This window comes from Parambassis ranga, chromosome 22 (assembly GCF_900634625.1).
Source record: "Parambassis ranga chromosome 22, fParRan2.1, whole genome shotgun sequence".
Classification (NCBI taxonomy): domain Eukaryota; kingdom Metazoa; phylum Chordata; class Actinopteri; family Ambassidae; genus Parambassis; species Parambassis ranga.
The window spans coordinates 5,528,464-5,551,945 of NC_041042.1; the positions used below are offsets into that span (position 1 = coordinate 5,528,464).

General features: G+C 43.9%; 2 protein-coding genes and 1 long non-coding RNA gene across 5 annotated transcripts in view; 1 reads left to right on the top strand and 2 right to left on the bottom strand.

Moving 5' to 3' along the window:
• The window catches only part of LOC114427910 (uncharacterized), a 104,199-nt gene extending 98,502 nt beyond the window's left edge, over positions 1-5,697 (bottom strand). Inside the window, exon 1 of the long non-coding RNA XR_003669487.1 lies at positions 5,637-5,697. This is a non-coding gene — a long non-coding RNA (uncharacterized LOC114427910). The remainder of the gene's footprint in view (positions 1-5,636) is intronic.
• Positions 5,698-11,970: 6,273 nt separating this feature from the next.
• id2a (inhibitor of DNA binding 2a) lies at positions 11,971-14,439 on the top strand. The gene is made up of 3 exons (XM_028396396.1): positions 11,971-12,525; positions 12,838-12,898; positions 13,712-14,439. Exons 1-2 carry the CDS (start codon positions 12,172-12,174, stop codon positions 12,892-12,894), a joined length of 411 nt encoding a protein of 136 aa, XP_028252197.1. The 5' UTR covers positions 11,971-12,171; the 3' UTR covers positions 12,895-12,898; positions 13,712-14,439.
• Positions 14,440-15,648: 1,209 nt separating this feature from the next.
• The window catches only part of kidins220a (kinase D-interacting substrate 220a), a 37,272-nt gene continuing 29,438 nt past the window's right edge, over positions 15,649-23,482 (bottom strand). Inside the window, exons 26-32 of one of the 3 annotated variants that reach the window (XM_028394772.1) lie at positions 23,130-23,246; positions 22,491-22,550; positions 19,634-19,750; positions 19,425-19,523; positions 18,421-18,639; positions 17,525-17,746; positions 15,649-17,114 (exon numbers count right to left, since the gene is read on the bottom strand). In XM_028394772.1, coding sequence (XP_028250573.1) covers positions 16,212-17,114; positions 17,525-17,746; positions 18,421-18,639; positions 19,425-19,523; positions 19,634-19,750; positions 22,491-22,550; positions 23,130-23,246 — 1,737 coding nt within the window. In that variant the 3' untranslated portion in view covers positions 15,649-16,211. Of the gene's footprint in view, positions 17,115-17,524; positions 17,747-18,420; positions 18,640-19,424; positions 19,524-19,633; positions 19,751-20,868; positions 20,902-22,490; positions 22,551-23,129; positions 23,247-23,482 lie in introns of all 3 variants that reach the window. The other 2 variants (XM_028394773.1, XM_028394774.1) reach the window with 2 other exon arrangements.

The window sequence follows — 23,482 nt, forward strand, 5'->3', positions numbered from 1 at the left end:
CAGCAAAGAATTTAAATTTTAAAAGCATTTATTCTCCTATTCAGTCTTAAATATTTATTAGTCTCATTTTAAATGAATAATTTAGTGACAAAAGCTACTTCCAAGCTCAGGGAATGTCTTCCCAAGTATTTCTCTTCAAAAATTGTTGAAAAAATGCTCAAGATTTTTTATGACCTCGGAAAAATCTTGAACCAATTTGATGTGTATTGGAAACAACTGAAATTATCTGCTAATTAGCTGTTGGAAGAGGGTTGTCATTTGGAAAAACATTTTTAATATTCTCAATACTAGATTTAATAGCTTCTGTACAATTTCTCCTCTCACACACAAGCTGCTCGGTGCAAAATTAAGAAGTCTGCCGAGGAGAAGCAGGGCGATGATGTCATCAAGCCGGGAGCGGGTGCATCACATCATCGGCTGACCCGGTGATGTCGCCTGCGGTGAGCACCTGGCCGCTTTCACCACGAGAGAGCCATTACATGTCAGAAGGGTGTTTAGAGCTGCAGTCATTACACACACACACACAGTCAGCAGCTGGTATACAACTCCAACTGGACAAAACAATAAAACTTGGAACAGCACAGAACATTGGATGGTACGAAAACCTGGCAAATTTGGAAAGAGCTCCCTCTATTGTCTGTCTGTCTGTCTGTCTGTCTGTCTTTGGTGCCACCCGGCCTTGACGCCACATCTTTTACGCAACAGCAGCCTGACTGATGCCTCCTACTCTGTGTGGTCCAGACGTAAGTCATCCAGGCCACTTGCTCCCTTCTGTTTACTGGTGGGTTACTTTTCACACACACTCACTTGCACGCACATACACACACACACACGTCATCTCATGCTCCGTCTGTCTCCACAGGTCTGGTTCCATCACTCCTAACAATTATCTTTGGTGTTAGCTCACAGATCAGGCACCTCAGAGTCTGGGGCTGTTACAGAAGAAGCACACGCTGGCTTAGAGATGTGTTTACAAGAATTGGGGGGGGGGGGGGGGGGGGGGTCTGTCTGTCTGTCTGTAAGAGAGAAAGAAAATGTAAGAGCAGAGGGCTAGCTTATAGTGCGCTACAGTCAGCAACACTTTAAAAGGAAGGCATGTAGTGCTCTTCCCACTACCGGATCATGTCCAGTGTCTACACACACAAACATGTGCAAGCACACACACATACACAGAGCCAGATGGACAGCAGTGCTAAGGCTTAGTTTAATGACAAAAGGACCCTCAATCTGGACATGGATTTATCACTCACTTTAAAGTCCATCTGCGAGAAGTTTGGACTGAAAACTGCTCAATCTTTCTGCCTTCCTCAGCTCATGTTTGAGCAACTTAGCAACTCTCTCTGAGACCACACTCTAACACTTTCCCACACAATGAGTCCCATACCTCTCCTGCATCTGTAACAAATCTGAATGATGAATGCTCGAAGACTGGAGAGGGGTGGGGTGTTTGACTAGAAGATTTTCAGGCCGGTGGCAATATCATAGAGGCATGCAACCAAAGGCCTTTATTTCCTGGGTTTAGCCGGTGTCCAGGGGCCTGGCAGCATGTGGGGTGTGGGGTGTGGGGGGGGTGAGGGGAAGCTGAGAGGCAGATAGACAAGAAGAGTGACAGCACGGAGATAGACTAGCTACCTATTTATAGCCCGGGCCATCTGCAGAGCTCCCTCTTGTCTTTGGTCATCCTGTTCACAAAGGCTTGGAGGCAGATTCCAGCAGCCCAGCGCCCAGCCGCTCCATTCACTATTCATTCCAGAGCCGGCAGCACCATATGGATCCGGCCCCACTGCTGGGCCCTGGCCGGCCTGTTTCTCCCTCTCTATCTCTCTCTCTCTTCAGATTGACATGGTAATGAAGCCTGGGTGGCTTGCAAAGCGCTCTCCTTTCTTTTTCCCCCTCTTTCTCCCTGTGTCTTTCCCCTCTTCTCTCTCAAAGACGCCGGGCTTGAGCATGACCGGACACCCCCCCCTCCTCCTTCCCTCCTGTTCTCTTCCTTTTACTCTCCCTCCTCCTCCTTTTGCAGTACTCTCCTTCTGTCTTTCTTTATAAGGGGGCCCGACGATCTCCTCTCCTCCCTGTGCCCACTCTTAGACATTCAAATGATCTCATTTGATTCCCTCACACCTGTGAAGAGCTAATGTGACCTTAAGTGGCCAAGATGTTCTCTTGCCAGTTTTGCTGCACACATTAACATCTCCATTCCGACACTGATACATTACACTGAACTACCAATGAGTCAAAATGCCATTTTTGTGTGTGTGTGTGTGTCATATGTTAGCAGGAAGCCTGGATCCTCCCAGACGCCACATCCTCTTTTTCTATCAGCTCACATCCCCTTTCCAGCTTGACCATCTCACTACGATGAGGCAGAAAAAGGCAATAAAGCGGAAATAAAATGGAGAGAAGGGGATTCCACACAGGGAACCTGTTAATGATGCTACAAAGCGCAGTCCCTTGGGGGAAGTCAGAGGACTGTGAAACTAAACTCCCTCTGTCATGTCAGTGGATAAACAGGAAACTGTATTTAAAGACTTTGTTATAATGATCTGAGTCACTGAGTGGATTTAAAAAGACACTGTAATCATATGTGTCAATAAGGTAAGGACATAGGACCTGTTTTACTTTCAGTGTTTTGTGTGTGCTCTATCTCCTAATAAAGTTAGTAGCTCATGTGACAAACCTGCCTGATGTTCTGATTGCTACAAAACCTCTATTAAAAGGTACCTGGAAGCACCGTCTGAAAAAAAAATCCATCTTAGGTCACACAAAACTCCCATACTTACAAAACTTTTTCCAACTAGAGGGAAGTGAAAAATAACCGTGTCTGTTTGTGGTGTGTGATATTTTTAGAAGACTGATAAGTACATTAGTAGTCAGAGGTATCATTCTGCTGTAGTGTGCCAGTCACCTTGGGATCTGTGGAGCCTGAGGCCTAGGCCAGCCTAGTTAACCATGCATGCTGTGCTGGGCCTAACCTAATTAGGTGCCATCCCAATGTCAACACCACTGCGTTCAGAGCCTGATAAAAGACAAGCCTTTTCTTTCTCTGCTCATACTGTGAAAGGGCTACAAAGAGCCGGGTTACAGAGACCCTACCATCTGCAGGCTCTGTGTGTGTGTGTGTGTGTGTGTGGTTGTCATTTTGCTTTAAACTTGAAAAAATATGCTGTGAAGTGTGGCGATTAAAGCATCAACAGGTTCCTCTTTAAGAGGTAACTGCTGCTCGATGAATGCATTTAATTTATATACATTTCTATGAAATGATGCTACTACCTATCACTTGATGGGAAATTACTTCATATATATACATACAGACAGTATGTCTTTCAGCTGTGAATTCATGCCATGTGTGTTTTGTGTATCCACTTCAGTCTGTCTGCACTCTGATTTCATACCAACGCTCCCACTTATGTGTTTTATTTTACCTCACATCCTCAGCATCAATAAAGCATACAAACATTTTTGCAGAGAAATCCCAATTAGGGTCGATCAAATATGGCTCCTCGAGCACGGAGGCGCACGCACACACCCTCATACTCACTGTTGCCTTTTTAATGCGTCGTCAAAACCATCCACTAATTCCATTTATACGGATAAAACACTCTCACAAATAGATTACCTGCTACATACGATCCTCTCTTTCACTGTGAAATCGTGGCACGGAGCCACATCCTCCCACTGCTTCTTAGTCCATTAAAATACAGATGAGAGCATTTTACAGCCTGGGCCAACAGCAACGCCTCCCAGCTAATCCACCAACAAACACAAACATCAGATGAATTATCTGTAATGGAGAGGACTCTGTTCTGGCACTGCTGACGGAGAAATGAAACAAAACATGAGTTTATTTTGGTAAATATTTGGATTTCATTTTGATTCTGCTTTTCATGTACGTAATTAACTGGCAAATATAGATCTGTATAGAAACCCCTCCCCCCCCTCTTTTTTTTATATTGAGGGTGTCTTTAGGTGTGCTTCCAAAACTGCTTCATGCAATTTCCATAAAGAAAACTAGATATGAGAGAAAAAGTTTCTTTGCTTTCAGCATTTGAAGAGTTTGTCAACTGCGGCGTCTAAAAATTCACTTTAGAACGTAGAGAAATCCGCTCTGCGAATCCTCCATCCATCCATCTATCCGTGGCCAGCAGCACACTTGACAGTTTCACTGGCTCAGGAGCCAAGCAAACAATGCTGCTCTGACAAGCGAATCTCTCCCGTGTCGGAATCTCATCTACTTAAAGCACTATTTATTCAGCACACATCCTTTTAATGCTGAATCTTGGCAACGGTGCATGAAATCCAGCACCTTAATTCCATTAGCTTGTTACTCCAATAAGTCCCAATAATCTAAACCCTAACTGCAACACATACACAAGCCCTGGAAATACACACGCCATGGCTGCTCCCTCTGGGGCATTTTTAATAACACTAATAGCCTTTAAAGTTTGATTCATTCTGCTGATATCAAAAGTAAATGGCCACATTAACCTGCTGCCTGTAGTGGAACTTGTCACAGGAAGGAAGTAAAAACTGCTGGCAGTAATATGAAAGGCAGCAGGTTTTTGAGGATTTAATATAATTACATCACAAAGACGTAAAAGATGGCTCAGATGAAGAAAGTTGTTATTCACATGCTGCTTAGTTTCCCACCATTCTGAAAGCTTGATCGCAGTGCGTATACACACACACACACACACACAGGGCTGAAGCTATTGTTGATAAGAGACTGAAGCCTCTCTTCAAATGGGGCTTAGCAAGTGTCATTCAAAGACTCTGCTCTTCATTTCAAAAGTGACTCAGCTTTTGTTAGTGAAAGGGTAAAGAAGGTCCTTTAAGACCCAGATGCCCTCGGTGGGAAAAGAGCAGATAAAACGGGTGAAAGAGAAAAGGACGTGGGGGAACGTCAGCGACGCGCAGGGCGGACAATCTAAGAGGAAAAAGAGGGAGAAAGTAATGGACGCCAAAAAAAAAAGGAGAAAGGCATGAGAAAGTCTGTGCTGGCAGGTCTGATCCTACGTGAGCCGATGAGATGGGTGATGGGTGAGGAGGGGTGAGAGATAAGAGCCAAAGAGGATTAGGGCCGTGAGAACCTTTGTTGTTGTGATCAGTTAAAAGCACTGGCTCTCAATGATCCACCTGACCACTTCAGCGTGCTTACAGCAGCAAATCTGCATGTGAGGGATGACGAGACACCTCCAGCGGCCCATTGAAACAGAAGGGCCGAGACGAGGCCATTCTGGCTGCAGCCAGGACTGATTTCTCACAGAAAACTACAAAGATTGCAGCGTGCAGCAGAGATACTGAGATCTGTGCCACAGCAGGAATAGAGCAGTAAAACACTCCTGAGTTTAGCACTGCAAAGTCAGGAGTGCACTGCAACATTAGCATCAAAATACAATGAATAACATAAACAGAGGTGCAGACTGTATTTGGTAACATCATAATTCATGGGTTGATTTTTATTCTAAAACAACAGAATCACTATGCAAAGTAGCTCACTAAGTAACCACTATGTTACCTTTTGGTCAGTTGGCGTACTTTAGCGCACCTTACATGTTTGAAAGCAGCTTGTGTTAGGACATTATGTTGTATATGTATATTTGTTTAAAACACACTGAAACACTGGGCATTTCTCTTACCTCTTGCTGTTTGTTTGAGGTCTACTTCCTGGTTGATGCCCCTCACCACGTGATGTCACCGTTATTAGTCATGTGACTGTGGTCATGTGATTCCACAGCCGGTCTCAGATTGAATTGTTTACATTTTTTTCGGCCATGCTGTGTTGATTGAAGTTAAACTGTGTTGCGTTTAAAGTCAGTTGTTTATTTCTACACTTTATGTTATGGAAAATACAGAATTTACACTGGTTTAGTAAACATATAAATTGAAATATTTCATGTGTGCTGTGGACCTATAGGCTTTTTAACATCTTTCCAGAATCCTACAGTCTACAGTGTGAAGTGAATAGTGAAAAAGATATTAGGTAAATTATATGTGGACTAGCTGGTGCGCTACATTTTTCACACTTTCCCTGTAAACAAAAACGCTTCAAAGACAGTGGAAAGCATCTTGGCAGTAATGTTGTTAAGCTGTTGGCTCAGAATAGAAAAGATTTAATTGTTTTTTTCTACTATTTTAATGATAAACGAAGGCTTTTACAGTCAAATGACATAAAAAACACACACACAAATGAAGCGTTTATCACATTTATATTTATTTGTTTAAACAATATATATACGTTCATGTTTATTAAAGCATGCAAACACATCACACCTGTCACGTCTCATTTTCTTAAGGCGTTATGAATGCACGGATTTTCCTCTTTCCATATTAGACCTTAGCTCGAAGTCCTTTCTCCAAACACCTGACACATAATTTACATCAGAAGAAATAACAGGAGTATGGGTGGTCAGGATTCACACAGTACAGAGCAGTGAATCAGCCACGGCTGAACCTGCTTCTCTGTTTTCACAGAAACTAGTGTGTTTCCTACATTAACTCTCTCTTCCCTCTGCGCTGTAAAAATAGATGAAGATTGAGTAAGAGCGAGGTGACTGTGGTTAGGAGGAAGTGGGGTCTGCTGCAACAAAGAGATACAGCTGAGGCAAACTGAACTGTGCTGAAGGGAGATCTCTGTCCGGCTCAGCCTTCAAATGTTACACTGAGTCAACAAATGCCACAAATGACAAATGTACTCTTGATGAATTATAAAGCTCCTGAGCTGTGACTGGCAATGCATTGTGGGAGAAGTTTATAAGGAGAAGAAGTTACAAGCAGTTTATGGGATGTGTGTCCATTGTATCCAAATGCTATAACACCAAGATGTTGCAGCACATGTTGCATGTTATGGGATTGTTTTTCACTTCCCGTCTCCTCTGTAGGCAGCTCAGAACGTACAGGGTAAAATATAAGATACGATAAGATAAAACTTTATTAATCCTGAAGGAAATTATTGTGCCAGAGGTATCAAGTTACATTAAATGCAGTTAAGTACAGAGTATAAGAGTATAAGTGCACTATAATCCAAATCAGAGTACAGTACGCAGTATGAGCACAATATATGATACATGGATACAAATATGGAGATATAAACATAAATATAGACCAGTGGAGGGAATGACAGTGATGCCTGACATGATTGATATCTATATATCTATATATATATCTATATTTATATATTTACAGTTTTCATTAACTGTAAGTATCACAATATCAAGTCATGTTTAACTGCAAGTTTATTAAAAATGCTTTGTGATTTTTAGCCAAGCACAGTGGTCAGACTTTGCTTCTGTCCACTTCACCCTTTACAATCAACAAAGTCCAGGACCTGCTGCTTGTCTCCTAAAGGGGGACATGACTTGACCTTATGGTGAGACTGTTTCATCATACTGCCTCCAGTTTAAAGTGAATTGCAAAGTACTTATGAAGAGTAGGTTGAAGGTGTGAGGAACAGCACATGCTGAGGTAAAAAAAAAAATGTCATCAGAGAGTGACCGTTTGACAGGACGCACTTACGGTTGTATCTGGCTGGTATCAGAACCTGGTTTCAGGTCTCGTATACATTCTCAATTCCCCTTGGAATAGAGGAAGCTGACAAACTGCAGGCTGGGAATGAAACAAGTACATGAATGTATTCACAGAAGCGTCTGTTAGAGAAGACAAACTGTACAATGACATTTATGTTAAGGATGATAATGTTCTGTGATAGATAAGCCTCAAATTTACACTTCTCACCCGTTCTCCTTTCTGCTGCATTAAAAAAAATCTGACTGCTACAATCGTCTTTAAACAATATGTTCGACTAGAACCCACACAGTCATATACTCCCTGTGTGAAAGTGGAGATATGCAGATATCTGATTACGGGGGGTACAGGCTGCTTGCTCCAGTGACAGCTGTGCCACAGTGATAGGTGGGCGACACAGCAATGTTAACGTGTGATTGTGTGCCAACGGGCAATATTGCCCAAAAGTTAGACTGCAGCCAACTTTTCCACACTGCCAACTGGTTGGTGGTTGTCAGGCTGTCCAAAGGGTCTGAGTGGTTCAGAAAAAATTGTGTTTTTTTTTAACAACTTCTAGTTGGTTGAAATCTTTACATTATAGCTGTAGATGTAATATATCTCTGTGGCTCAGCTGTCCACCTCCATACTCCCTCCATCCTCCATCCTCCATCTTCCTACAGCCAGCTGTGTGTTGTAGAGTAGCGGGAGGGCCGGCCTCCTGGGACGCTTGGAGTGGCCACTCCACAACCAGCCTGGAAGGCACTCGGGCAGCCATGGTGCCTTTGTCTCCCTGTCCAATCTGGCCACCTCCTCTCTCCTATCCATCCGTCCATCCATCCATCCATCTCTCCTAGTGCTTCCTGCCTGCCTGCGCTCCTGCTGCAGCCTCTCACATTACAGTAGAGCCAGGCATCGGTGGCTGTTGCTCAGAGAGCAGAGAGAGCCCCATCTGGACCACAGGAGAGACTGAAGAGAGGTGGACAGAAAGACACACACAGAGACAGATGTGTTTTAGTCAAGGCCAAAGCTGGATTGAACACTTTTTGCACTAACACTTAGACTATTGACACAGATATCTTGATCTTTATGCTTGCATTAAATTGATGAATGAAGGATTATTTTTTTATATAGATCAATAGTTAAAGGTTATTCTGGCACTTGTGTATTTTAAGGGCTCTTTTGCTCATTTGCTCGGCACATCACTGCCGTTCGGGGTGTATGAAAGCAAACTCCGCCCCCACCGGGTCGACGCTGCTACAAGAGCAACTGCGCAACTGTTTGATGCGTACACTCCTGCACGCGGCAGGCGCGTGGCAGCTCTGCAAAGAGGAGTAGAGAGCGAGATCTTTGAGTGAGGATACTCCGGGACGGGGGAGCGCAAAAACGGGGCTGCTATCACTTCAGGAGGACACGGAAAACAAGCGGATCTCAGTGTGTTTGTGTTAAAATAAGTGCGCGGATTGTACACGGGTTTCATAGTGAGGAAATAAAGAGTTTATGTTAAAAAAAAAACAAAACAGCGGCGTCAGTGTTTCCTCCTCGGTGCGTAAAAGTGATTTGGCACACTTTTAGGACGGTTTGGTGCGCTTCATGGTAATGCTGCTGTCTAATCTATAGTGTGCTATTCGGGTGGTACCTTAAACCTCATACTGTGTCTTATTTAGACAATATTCTCCATTGTGTTAGGACTTAGAGACAAGTCACACAAAAAGTTTCTTGCCGTGTTCAAAATAACTGTACAAATTAAGGGGAAATTTCACATCATCCTCATATTTACTCAGTGCAGCTACAGGGAGGAGGATCCACAAGTTGGCCGAAGCGCAGACAGTGTGACGCCGGGCTGCAGGGCGCACTTCAGCCGGCCCGGCTGGCTGCTCCGCTTTGTTTTCTGAACCATATCTTCTGAGGCAAAACTAATAGGTTGGTGACAGAGGGGGGGAAGGAGAGAGAAGGGGGATATAGAGGCTTGTATTTGTTCGCTGGGGTTGAGGAATGTCTCTTAGTGTTTGAGGAGGCAAAATAAACTTTAGAGAGCCTTCAGAGCAGGGGAAGTGTGTGCTGTTTGCTCACAGGTTCATATGTCGTACGCACAGGTTTAGGCTTGGTTAGAGTTAGCTGAGGCTGATGGGTCACAATGCTCCTACATCTGGGTATGCAGAGGAAAACTTTCCAATTACGCACAGGCTGGTTATAGGTTAGCTCAACAATAGTTAATGAGCCAAGGTTACTGCTATTTATTGCTTGTTTACTAATTTACTTTGTAAATATTTACCTAATAACCCAAGTCGTGCAGTGGAATTTTCAACTAAAGCCTGCTAAACAGGCAAAACATTTTTATTCTGTATGATAAATCTATATAAAGTTAAGTTCTGACTTGTAGTGGAGTAAAACAGATACTTGTGCGTAAACATACTGGTTACATTCCATTACTTACTGCAGAGTTTTAACAGTGGTGGGAGCCTCTGCTGGCCCCGGAGAGACCCGAACCCGCTTCCCTGGTTCGGCCCCTGGGTTGATCAGCTGAGAACCACCTCTGACTGACATCCCCCGAAACCCCATCTCCATGGAAACCGCCTCAGCGGCGCCGGGAGGGCTGGCTCGAGGGCTGCTGTGAATGGGGTGACGTCACGGCGCCGGCGCCAGAGAGTCTGCTCCAAAGGCAGAGCGAGAGAGAGAGAGGGAGAGAAGGGAGAAATAAGGAGAAACAGTGAGGTAGGGTGAGGCTTCTGCCGCCTCTGCTGTCGGCGGTGGTTCGCACGGCTTTGCACCGACGTGCTCTTGCGCCAATTCATCACCTGTCTGTCAGGCATCAGTCAGGGGCGTCGCGCGAAAGGTACACAGCTGTGGGAGCGAAAGGAAGAAGGAGAGAAAATGGAAAAATCCTATTGCACCAGATGCGGACACAGACTGCAGGAGTTCCAGATTATATTAGAAATGCATAAAAAAACAGGATCGTCAGGCAGCTGAAGGAGAAGCTGTTCGCGCGTAAAAACAATGGCACAGATGGTGTTTTAGATCCTGAAAACACTTCTCTGACATGTTTTCTGGACTTATCATTAGGCTGCACACGTTATTGATCTATAGGACTTTCTTTTCCATAGAAGACACGCCGGCTTCTGCATCAGCTGCCTTAAATGTCTCCACACTGTTTGCCTCCTTCCTTTCAGCTGAATTATCCAAAGTCAATTTACATAAATGAAAAACATTAAAATGTATTTTCCCTATAATGTAAAGTTTTTAAACCTTCACATTCAAGTCAAAAGTTAACACACCATCATACCTTCTTTTTAAAAACACAGATTCATGTTATCTGGAGCAAATTTAATCCACAAAGCCGCATCACATCCTGTCTCCAGCGGCCCCCGAGGGCAATTACTTAGTATCAAACAGCCTCCGTCACCTCCAGCTGAAGAATGAAGCGTGAAATTCCTACAAACAAATGACTCATTCAGAAAACATTAAAGTGTCAATTGTAGTTAATCACTTTTTCACGTGTTCGGATATGAAAGGCACATTTGTATAGGCCATGACTAAATGCACTTTGACATACAAGACACTCAGGTAACAATTAACACCGAGTTGCACGGGACCTTCATGTGGCAGCTTTGAGTTAAAATACACATCTGTGACAAGACTGCAACCGAGGAAAACATTTTACTGACATCAACTCACAGTTTGGAGTATTTCTGATAGGCACAGTTACGCACAGTTTTAACTAAAGACTCTTTACTGCGGTAAATATAAGACTGCTGGCAATAAAGAATAAACAATCATAAGGTAAAGCAGGTTTATATTATTCTACTAATATTAAATCAGATGGATCTCCCAAGTTTTTGGGCACTTTGGCGCATTGTCTCATGCGTAAAAACACACAAACACTTATCGATCATTTTCCTGCTGGAAGCTGCTTCAGGTCCAAACATTTCTCTGAAGGAGCCAGTTTGCTCTTCAGCCACAGAAACTTGCCTTCACACCGGTCCGGGCTGGTGTGAATTAAGAATCATCAGACGCGCCTGTCCCTGTCATCACTGCTCCACACCTCCCAAACCACATGTCAGCCAAATGTGTCGGTACAAGTAGGAAAATGACAGTGCAGGCTCATAAAGAGAACAATCATCTGTCAATATTTTATCACATATTCACTCCTAAATTGTCCTTTTTATTCTTAGTGCCCTGTTTTTTGTTTTTTTTAAATGACCCTATTTCTAAACACACTTTTTCCTTGATCTTTATTACAAAGACCAGATCAGGCAAAGGTACTGACGCGTGCTCACGCCATCTCATTGTCAACTGACATCCATGTGAATCATTAATTTTCTTGATCAGAAACAGGTAAGGGCTTAATTTTCCAAATTGCCCACCGGAGCTGCTGAAGCGCCCTCTGGGTTCCGCCTCCAACATGCGTTGCCACTGGTAACGTGGTGAAGAATGGGCGGGATCTAAAGGCGAAGAGCTAATAGAAGAGCTGCAAGCCGTTGAGCGACACTGTGACAGCTCCCAATCAGCTCGCTCGACCCGCCCGTGTCGCATGCCCAGCCTGCTGCCTATATAAACCACACTGACAGCTAGGTAATCCAGTCTGATCGCTGGTCGTCTGGCAAAAACAGGACTTAAAAGAAGAGAGATATCGACACAAGCAAAAACCCTCCCGCTCAACTTAACACTGACAAGATGAAAGCAATAAGCCCCGTGCGGTCCTTCCGGAAAAACAACGCGAATTTTTCAGAGCACTCCTTGGGAATCTCTCGGAGCAAGACCCCGGTGGATGACCCGCTCAGCCTGCTGTACAACATGAACGACTGCTACTCCAAGCTGAAGGAGCTGGTGCCCAGCATCCCCCAGAACAAGAACGTCAGCAAGATAGAAATCCTGCAGCATGTCATCGACTACATCCTGGACCTGCAGATTGCGCTGGACTCCAGTGTCGCACTAACCAGCCTGCATCACCCTGCGCGGCCGGGGCAGACTCCATCCCGGACCCCTCTGACCACCCTCAACACAGATATCAGCATCTTGTCATTACAGGTAATTACACTGCTTCCAAAACACGCATCCTAACAGGGGAAACGACAGTCCGGTGTGTTGTGAAAGACATTTAGTGGCTTTTTATTTGTGCGCATAAGCAGTGCGCCTTTGTAGCCTATGCGTAACTCGCACAAAATGGCTTGTTGGAAAAAGGAAAACGGCATGTATTTTTTTTTCTTTTGTTCAGAATCAGATGAGGACGAGATCCGACCTAGATAACACAGTTGCAACAGCAGACACCTCGATCTGATGCTGCGTAAAAAAAAAAGAAAAAAGAATTAACATTTGGTCTGTTTGTTTGTTTGTTTTCAGTCCCCGGAGTTGCCATCAGAGCTGATGACAGATGACAGCCGGACTCTGCATCGTTAAAGCGGTAAGTAGGCTGTCCTCATGTCTGCTGCTGCATTCTGTCCAGGGCTTTTAGGCTCCGCTACAGCCTGTCTCTCAGTCTGCTGGAGCAGAATGGGCTAGAATTACCATTTACCAATCCATTTGTTCCACTGCTAATGTCGTCTCACGTTGCTGTGATGGTCCCAATATGTATATTTTTTTTGCGCTGCAACACTGGGGCGTCTGTTATGACAGTTTACTTGACTTGGGGGCCAATTTGATCCCATTTCTTAGTTAAAGGGGGAAAAAAAGATGATTGACTTCTCTGTCAGAAAGGTGACCCATACGTATGTACTTATTTCCGTGCTGTGTCCAAAGACATTCAGCTCCAGATATTTTTGTATTGGGAGGAGAATAACAGGGAAAGATATTCGCTCCAGGCTGCTTGGTTTACTGTATGTAAGTAGCAGTCGTCAGGGTTGTATTAAACCCTCTTGTGTCTATAATGAAGAGCATCTGCAACAGGAAAATAATGGCTGTTTGGATTACTGCTACTACGATGTCTGCACATAATTGGTACAAGAAGTGGGTAGGCGCCAGCTGAGCGGCAATTACGTTGATTCTTCCCCAGATTGTAGGCTGAAGTTGTGCGAAAAAGTGTGTGTGTGTATATGTGTGCGCGGGCCCCCCCTCTCCCTCTCAATGTGTGTGTACATCTGGAGCGCAGGGTTTGCTTAGTATTGGGAGTGTTTGGTTAAATGTTAAAAACTGCGGCTTCCTCCCTGGCGCCAGTCTGTCCGGATCTCTGCCCTGTTTGCATTTTCTAAACACGCCTCTCTTTCTCAATCTTTTGCAGGTGTTTGGTCAAGACGCAAAAAAACACACACACACACACACACACACACAGGACCTGGGGAGCAGGACTTTCCCCCCCACCACCACCACCACCACCACCCTCCAGCCTCTGTCCTCCAGGCCTGGATTTTTTTTTTTCTCTCCCCCAATTTTTTTTTTTCCTCCTGACGCTGAAATCAAGAGACTTTTGCTTATTATGGGACAATCTTATGTGATGTGTTTTCTGTTTGGACACTTCATTATTATTTAACTTAAGACTTTTTTTTTTATTTGTGGGTCCTTTCTGGAAAATGGAAGGCGCGTTATATTCCCGACAGCGGGAGGAAAAAAAACGAGATTATTGTCACAAGGATTATTTCCCCTCCCCTCACTCCCCCTTCTCCCCTCTTGTCCCCTCTCCTCGCTGAAGTCTTCGCTTTTTTTGCGGAGGTGGGAACGTGAATAGAACAGACAACTTGGTTAGTTACTGTAAAAAGTTTAGTCTTGTCTTGTCAGAATTGTTGGCACATGAAGGACTGGACGTTGTTTAAAAAAAAAGAAAAAAGAACAAAAAAAAAGAAGTTAAAATGAAAGAATGAAAGTTTGTGAACTCTCACCGGGAGTATCTTGTATAGTTGCAGGAATTTGAAACTTCTGCAAAAGTGTAATGTTGTACTTAATTATGCTGAAACTTTTTATAAAAGTAATGTAAATTGTACCTTTTTTATACAAAATAAATCAAAACCGCAACTTGGTGTGTGGATGGTTGTGCGTAAAAATCATGTATAATCCAACTTTTGTTGATTTATGGGTATGGTCGTGCTGGATGTACATGTGTATCACAACAAAAGCAAAGTATCCTTATCAGACCTGCAGTGTGTGACCTATAATGGTCTAAAAACCACGCGTCAAACACGATCTGGAGGCACGCAGTTACATAAACGCTTATTTAGGACGCACTAACTGACTGCACTTTTACTTTCTCACATGCTATGTAAAGTAAATAGGATTAAATGGTTCAGCGTGGCGGTCTGAGACACTGAAGCATAGCAAAGGCTACAGTGTGTTTTTAAAAAGTAGACCATCAATTACGCTTCACATCTCTGACCCGCTCTTTTTTGCTTTATTAAAAGTTTGCCACAGATGGATTATAGCCACTAGTTTCAGTGAAAGTCATCAAATTGTAGTGGGACACATTGTCAATCAGCTGATTCATTTGTTTTGTTCAAGATCAAAAGGCCCATTTATTGTTTTAAATATTCTATTCCAGCATGACTGTGGTTTCAGTCTACACTGTGCCGTAGAGCAGGAATCACAGGTGTAAGTGACTGGGGTAGGAAGGGCAGGGGGTGGCTAATATGGACTGCTGGGTGACATAATTGGAACCCTGTAGTGAAAACCCAACTGTCATTCATCTCCTCCTTCACAGTGCAGCATGGCTCCTCAAATGTTTTTCATACCACCAAGCCGCCACCTAATCTGTGCAAACATATTGGATGATCCTTACCTCCTTACCCCCAAGGGCCACTTTATGACATCCTTTCCTTGATCAACTGTAAATGATGAAACACTCTCCATCTGAAACATACAAGCAATATCAAGTCAGCACTTTGTAATGTATACATGAATTCTACTTATTTACAGCTCAATATAAAAGTACTTAAAGAACCAATACAGGTCCCCGCACCTCACTTTGAGAGTCACTGGGTTGTTGGTCCTCAGTAGTTCATCACACTTACAGGCAGTGTCCATACAAACAGCAGGCAGCACGTTTGTATGGAGAGTGCGCCATCTATCGGTCACAAGAAATCCTGCCACTGCCAGTCAACCGATCTTCCCCTTGAACTACACGGAAAAATACATTAAAAGTGATGGTTTACTGATGACCAACAATAGACCCAATGACCCCCCCCCCCCAAAAAAAACAAAAAAAAACAAACAAAAAACAATGGCAACTAATTTCAAGGGTCCACACAGCAAAATGTTTATTGATTCACAAAACACAGATTCACAAGGAACTTTGGAAAACACAAGTACCACTTTGAGTCTAGTGCACCATGAATATCTTCTATCACAGAAACCATCACAAAACTTTTCCAGTTCTACATTTATATATGTCTGACCTGTTTTAACTACACAACACATCACCACACAACATATTCTGCAGGAAAACGACTTTGGTAACGACAGTATGTCTTCTCAGTCATGACTGCCTTTTGTAACACTAAACACACTAACATCACACAACACACACGTGACAGGGAAATCACCCAAATGTGGGACAATGTCGTAACAAGTAAAAGTAATTCTAATTTGACCTGAATAAAACTATTTTTTCTTTAAATGCTAAATGTAATCAGAATTTAAAGCTTTCGGATGTTTGATTTATAGCTTCTTCAACACTTCTTTTACAGATATCTACGCTAATTCTTTGGAACACATCACAACACCAGTGTAACTATGCTAACAAAAACATCAACAACAACAGCCTACATGACCCTTCTCCCTCTAACAAACACTCCTCAGAGGATGCTCTCCCTCTCATCTCCCAGACTGATGGTGCGCAGGTTCTGGTTGTGGTGGATGGTGGCGGCCGTGGTGTTGGCAGTGCTGCTGCCGGGAGTGATGATGACAGCTGGTGAGATGCTGGAGGAGGAGGTGGTGGACTCTGAGCCTGTGATGTGAGCCTGCTGCTGATGGCTGTTGTTGGTGTTAGTGTTGGTGTCGTCAGGGCTGCTTGTGTTATTATTAAGGGTGGTGTTGCTAGCCGTGCGGTTGAGGTTGCTGACTCCAGTGGAAGGCCATCCCTCATCTGGACTGCTGGCCATTAGGCTAGCCTCTGACGGAGCCTCAGAGCAGATGGACATGCGGGCCACAGTGGCGTCCTGCAGGCCGCTCAGGCTGCTGGGAAGAAGGCCTCTCTTCTTTACAAGCCCCTCCAGCTCCAGTTCAATCAGACTGGACTTTAGTGCTTCTCTCTCTCTCTCGCCATCTCCCTCAGCCTCCTCCAGGGAACGGTCTGAGGAGCTGTCACTGGAGCGCATCCCTGAATCAGACGAGTCCTTCTTATCCAGGAGGATTTCATTTAGAAAGCCAGGCTTGGTCAGTAGCCCAGTGGGCTGGGAGCCTTTGTGGGAAGACAGAGCCCCAGCTCTTGCTTCTTTATGGAGGAGAGGTGTCATGTTGTCTGCTTCCTCTGGGCCAGAGTCATCATCGTTGGGCAACTTGTGATAGTATGAACCAGCTCCCTTCTTCCTGGTGACCGGAGTCCTGGAAGATAAGCTGTGGTCCAGCTTCTCATCCTCTTCACTGATGGGGTCTAGGGGCTGGGCATCTGTCCCTGAGGCAAAATCTGTGGCATCACTACTCTTGGAGCCTCTCTTGGTGAAGGCCTTGCGGCTGTCTTGATCAGTTCCTTCCTTAGCCTGAGGAGATAGAAGAGGATAAAATGAGATGAACACAAAAAATATACAGTATCCCATGATCTTGGCCTCTCAGAGGCCTCTGAAGAGAGGATTCCTCTCTCCCCTGTTAGTGCCAAGAGAAACACAGACTACAAGCCAATAATTAAGAAACGCAAGAAGCAACGATCTCCATTTTCCCAGCTCAGACTAAGACTCTTCCCATTGCACAGGCCAGAGCAATAAAACATTTAAAAGCACATTTTTAGAACATATGGGCTGAGCTCAGACCTACACAAGTAAATGACAGCAGTTAACCACAAGGTATTTTCCTGTAATCTGACAATGGGCACTTATACTGTAATTTCTACTGAACAACTTTTGCCATCATCAATAACAAAAACATGACAGTGTACTTGAATCTGTCCACCCACCCCTTTGTCCTCTGAGTTGGCAGCCTGAAGGAATTGACCAGGGTGGGGCTGCACGGGCCTCTCTCCCCCACCGCCGGACATCTCCAGCTGGGCCATCTGAGCGATGTACTCCCTGTAGGCATCACGGTACTCAGCCTGCTGCTTGTCTGTCAGCTTGCAGATGTCATTAGAGGATTCCTGGGAGTTGAGGCTGGACATGCTTGAAGTGCGGTGATTTGCCACCTGACAAGATGAGAAAAAGTTGAGTTGGTGACATCCTGAGTTTGCTGATGAATATTTTTATAGCATAGACTGTAGAGAAAGAGTGCTTTTTGTGTGTGGGCTAAAGAGTAATACACTGAAATAAAATATATACATATGGCACATACAGTAGCATTTTTTAAAAATTTTGTGCTATGATTAGATTCGTAGATATTCAGAACTGGTGAAAAAGTTACAGACAAACAGGGCAGATGGAGAGGCAGAGAAAGCCGTGCTGTGTTTTCAGTGTTGGATATAAATTTGAGAAATATCACAAAGTGAGATCATATAAAATAGCAGCAGAGCCAGCTGTCTACGTGTGAGTGTTTGCTCCTGTCTCAGAGATTCTGTAAATTGGGAATTGGGAAGGTGAAAATAACAAACAGGGTGCCCCTTGACACCTTTCAGTGTGCTGCAGTGCGCATATGTATTTTTAATTCTGCCAAATTCAAGTGCACTGTAAGCTTCCTCTGCCATGCTGTTTTTTTTCTCACTCAAAACCACATTAATGTGAAACCACTGAGGTCACCAACACACTGTGTTGCAGACAAGGCAATTTGACAGTTTAGGGGTGTTAGGTGCAACTTTAATATATGCAGTGTGCAAACAGAAGTTTGATCATATCTGCTATTGTGATAGCAATTTAAGCTCCTGACCGGCCAATGTGAGCTGTTGTTGCGTCTCTGAGGTTCCTCCAGCCCCACCCCGCTGAGCTCCTCAAAGCTGAGGTTGAGGCTGAAGGCCGCCGTTTCATGCTGGGCTCCCCCTGAGCGTCGGCTGGGCTCCCCATGGTGTATGCTGCTGCCCTGCTCGCTGGCAGCTCGCGACTCATCCTGAAGCACGGCCTGGCTTTCAGCATGACGTTGTTCCATTACCTTCAAAAAACATATCACGGCTCAAAGCTCAGAATCTCTTGAATCGTTTAACTTTAGTTTCAGGACTTAGCTGAGTAAACATGTAAAGGCATGTGAGGCATGTGAAAACAAAGTTAGACAGTGACAACAATAATACCGTGTGCTTTTATTGAGGAGAATCAGCGTCCCTTAAGTGGAGCTACTCAGCTGTCCACTCCTCCCTGACAATAAACTCCCTTCATTCAGATATCAGTCAGCCATTTTGAACCAGATGGCTGTGCTGGCTGAATCCTGGCAACACAACACTAGTCTTCACATAGAGTCGTAAGGCCACAGCATGTTCCAGCTGCTTCTATGTGAGCTGTGTATCCGATCTCCGGTAAAACACGACCAATCCAGAGCTCTGCTTTGGCATTAGGAGCACAGACTGATGAACTGGAGTCGGCTACATGTGTTAGTAATTTCAGCCTCAGCTCAGTCGACTGGACTCCTGGCTGACTGACTAGCGCCCTTCTCGTAATGCGGATTATAAAATCTCTATCCTAATATCTCGGCACTGCACAAGATGTCTTATTATGAGATACTGTCTTGCTTCGTTTTGGAAAAAACCAAAGCTGACATATATCAACAGGAGGGCGCTGGCAGGGCTGAGTGTCTGCAGAGTGTCACAGAGTGAGGGACTCTATTTTCAGGCCTCTACAGCAGTAAAGAGGAAGTGGAAACTGTTGATGGTGGATGATTAAATATATATATATAACATGTTTTGGAATTAAGCATAGATACTCAATCAATAAATTTAGTCTCACCATTGCCCTGAAGAGCTGCCAGTCACCGAAGTTCATCTCCATCTCTTTCTTCAACTCATCCAGGTTGCAATGAGTAAGGACCCGACCATTTATATTAGCCTGTAGTCAACAGGAAAGGATTTTTATTACATTTATCAATGTGCCAAACACATGAGAATAAATAAAACCACACAAAGTGTATGACCTCATGAGGCAAAAACACTAGATACCTTTTTGATGGTAGAGGTGTACTGAGCCAGCATGCTGGGGTCGATTCCATCTATCTGACTGAGCCGCTCACATACAGCATCTGTGTTCAAGGAGCTGAGCAGGGCTGCAGGACAGGCCTACACACCAGCACAGAACATAAACAACATGTTAAGAGAATTTTCATGACTTAAGGCTCACTAGGACAAACTCACACACTCTGTTAGGGCAAACCCATCATTGATTAGGGCAAATCGACCAACAACTCCTGGCAAAGACACGTGCAGTCCTGTTTCTGTGAGTGCAAAACCACAATCCCACACAGTAATTCTCTCTATCAGTCACACAGTGTAAGTGTAAAAGTAAACAAAGCTGCCAGTATATCCAAATACCCCGTTACCTGCTCTTATTCTTTTTCTCTGTGTATATATAAGCACATAAAGTGTGTGCACAACACTTAAGGGACAGAGTCGGTTAGTCTGTGAGCCACCGTTGAGCTGAGCCCCATGCTGTCCAGCAGCTACAAGGTTTCATGTGACTAATACCAGTTGCCTGTTGATGCCGTCTAAGGCCTCACAGACAGCCAGCATGCCACCCGCTGGCACAAAAACCAAACAAACCTCATCCACCCTCCTTCATCCCAACCCCGCCACCTCCCTATTCCTCACACACATCCCTCTCCCTCTGGCTCCCTGTCTTTGTGACAAGCAAAGTTCCCGTTCCTTCCTTCCCTCTCTCAGTTTCTCTCCCTCCCTCCCTCCCTTCCTTCCTTCCTTTCTCACATTCCTTCCCACTCAGCCTCCTTCACTGATCTCTTACTCTCTTTGCCATCACTCTCTCTCCGATTAACACCATTAAGACATGGCTTCAGACTAAGCCCTCCGGCTTTGTTTCTGATTTTGAGGGAACGAAGAACAGAGCTTAGCCGGACTGTGAGTGGTTGTTAGACACAAAAAATAAGCAGCTGATACAATACAGTACACACTAGTAGGTCCAACTTTCTGTAACAGTGGAGATGAAGACTGGTTCTCAATAAGTTTAACTACTGTTCATGTGCACAAACTAGAGGCTCTAAAATGAAGCTATGTTAGTGAATCTATTATTACTACTATTTCTGTTTTGCTGTAAGTAATAAGTGTGATAAAATCTCATTCTACAACATGCTGGGTATTAATGTATGAGTGTTAGAGATGAGGTGGATGATGGAGAAAAGAAATGAAGGCAGAGACAGAGGTAGCCATGAAAACCAAAAGTGTACCTGATTTAATTTGTAAGGCAGCGACTTTAAATGCTTGATAAGGAGACAAAAAGAAGCAGACAGACAGGTAGTCAGACAGAAATACACACAGACATTTCTAACACCATGAAGCAGTCTGTACCTGTGAAAAAAACAGAAGGCGGAGAAGCAAAAATTAAGACAGAGAGGACAGACAGACGAGAAGAGAGACAGTGGCACACATGTTGAACTCATCATCAGGGGAACAGGACTGACAACAGACATTTATCCGTCTCACAGCAGGAGAGGAGACAGCTCCTTTACAGCAGCAGCACAGCCAGCCAGCGCAAATTGAGAGGCTATTGGAAGTAGAATTATTAGACAAGGAGATTTTGTTTTTTCGCTGGAGTCAGCTGGCTTTTACAGCCGTAATCTTTGCAGACAGAACAGATTGCGGAGGACACAGAGACAGACCCTGCAAGAGAATGAGACAACTTTCATTCTGCGCAGAGGAAAAAAAGAAGAAGTTTCAATTCAGGGAAGGCCTTGAATACAACTCCTTGATTCAGACAGCAAGCATGTCTTCTAAGAACTTGAGTGAAAGCATGAATGTCTGCGGGTGTGTCTGTGTGTGTGGCTGTGTGCGTATGTGTGAACCCTCCCAGTGTGTGTGATAAGACTGTAATTACAGCTGGGCTGAGCTCAGGGCTGGGCAGAAGGATGGGGAAGAGGAAACAGAGCTCTGTGAGGGAGGAAGCGTCTTGGTAAGGAGATAAGCTCCACCAGCGCTGGGTTCATTGTCAGTATATGCATGTGTGTGTATGTATGTGTGTGTGTGCGTGTTGCCCCGCACCAACAGTTGCTCTGATGATAATCCCTGCAGCCCAAGGAATCCATACTCACACATACATTAGCTAGTCAATTACACTGTGCTAGGCCTGCTTACATATCCAAAGAGTCTCACATATAAATGTATGCATTCCCAGATTTGCAGAACATGTGAGCACTACAAAAAGAGATTAAACACGAACCAAAGATGTGTGAAAATTTAAGGAGAAAAGAGCAGGAGGGAGATATGCACCATAAATGCTACGAAAATTTAAGACAGTGAGTGATGAAGGCATAAAGGACAGGATTTTAAAAAAAATTAAAGACACAAAAATAAAGACGGATAAGAGGTAGTGGGAAGAAACATTACACAACACAGTAATCTATATTTAAATCTTTCATACAGCTCCTCTAAATGCTTCCTGGCAGCACCCTGATAAGTGGCTTTGTGGAGCACAAATCTCCTGAGTAGTGTTATCATCAAATTGTTCTAATAGTAGCAGCTTTTGCCTGAAATGTGTGAATTTCTGAATACAGAGGTTCAGTTCTTTGCAGTTCAACTACATGCATTCTTATGTGTGTTAACAGCAAGTTAAAGTTGTATTTACATGTTGTTTAAGTTAGCTGTAGTCACGCCAGTGGCAGAAAAACACAGGTGATACCACTTCTATTTGTTCTCCTGTGCATTTTAAACCACAGCGATAAAATTAGTAGCCTGTCAAACATGCGTGCATTTCATGCATGCAACAACAAAAATAACATCTCTATGCATCAAGCAGATTAAGAGGAACTGGTTACACATGTGCTCATAAGCTTGCTAATGTTAGCAAGGTTACCATGGTGGGGTCAGAGGGGCACGCTGGGAGGCCTTCTCTTGCATCCTCTGTAATAACACCCTGACATAGGTGCAGAGTGTATATGGAAAAAGGTTAATGTTAATGTAATTATGCTGTTTGCGGAATCACCTTTCACTTCTTTCTTCTTACTACATATTTGGCTTTGCTAACTGTGACACACTCTCTCACAAGGTCATAGGATAGACTGTGGCTGAGCGCAGGGGTTAGTGGAAAAAGTAAGTAAACAAAAAGTAGAAACTATATGATAAATTTAATAGGTAATAGAGGGACACAAAAAGGTGGTGGAAAACAGGTGTGTGGAAAAAGAGGAAAGGTTATAAAAGGAGGTGAGACTGTTTTGTTCAAGCAGTAGATTGACACAATGGACCTTATAACAAGTTCACTGTAATTATAATGGAACTCCAACCTCAGTCAAAGGCTTTTTAAATTTGATTATAATATAAGTTTGTCAGGTTTATAATAAATATTTAGAATACACAATATAATAAAAATCAGATGAGGTTTCTTACAGTGGGAAAACACTGCTCGAAACAGGACATTTGTAACAGTGACAACATTCAAGAACTTCAGTTACACAGTGTTGTACAGCTACTGTTCTAGAGCTACTCTATTACTTACAAGTCCATTGGTGTCCTGGGGTTGACCGGGTGGTTTAATGGAAGGACGCGAGGATGAGGAGGGGACATGGTGGGAGTAATGCCGTGGCAGGTGATACACATGATGGGGGAAATAAGGCTAAAGAGGGGAATGTGAAAAGGCAGAAGGAGGGAAGGTAAACAAAATAAAAATTAAAAATCATGAGGGGGCTCATGCAGGCATAAGACAAAATGCTGAAAGGAAAAGGTAACTGCTTATTTTGTGTAATGGCATACTGAAAATCTTACCTAAACCATACAATTTGTGGTCAGTTTTGATGATGCACATAGGAATAAGCAGCGATATTCAGAGAGGCCTTTTTTCTACTGTCACTA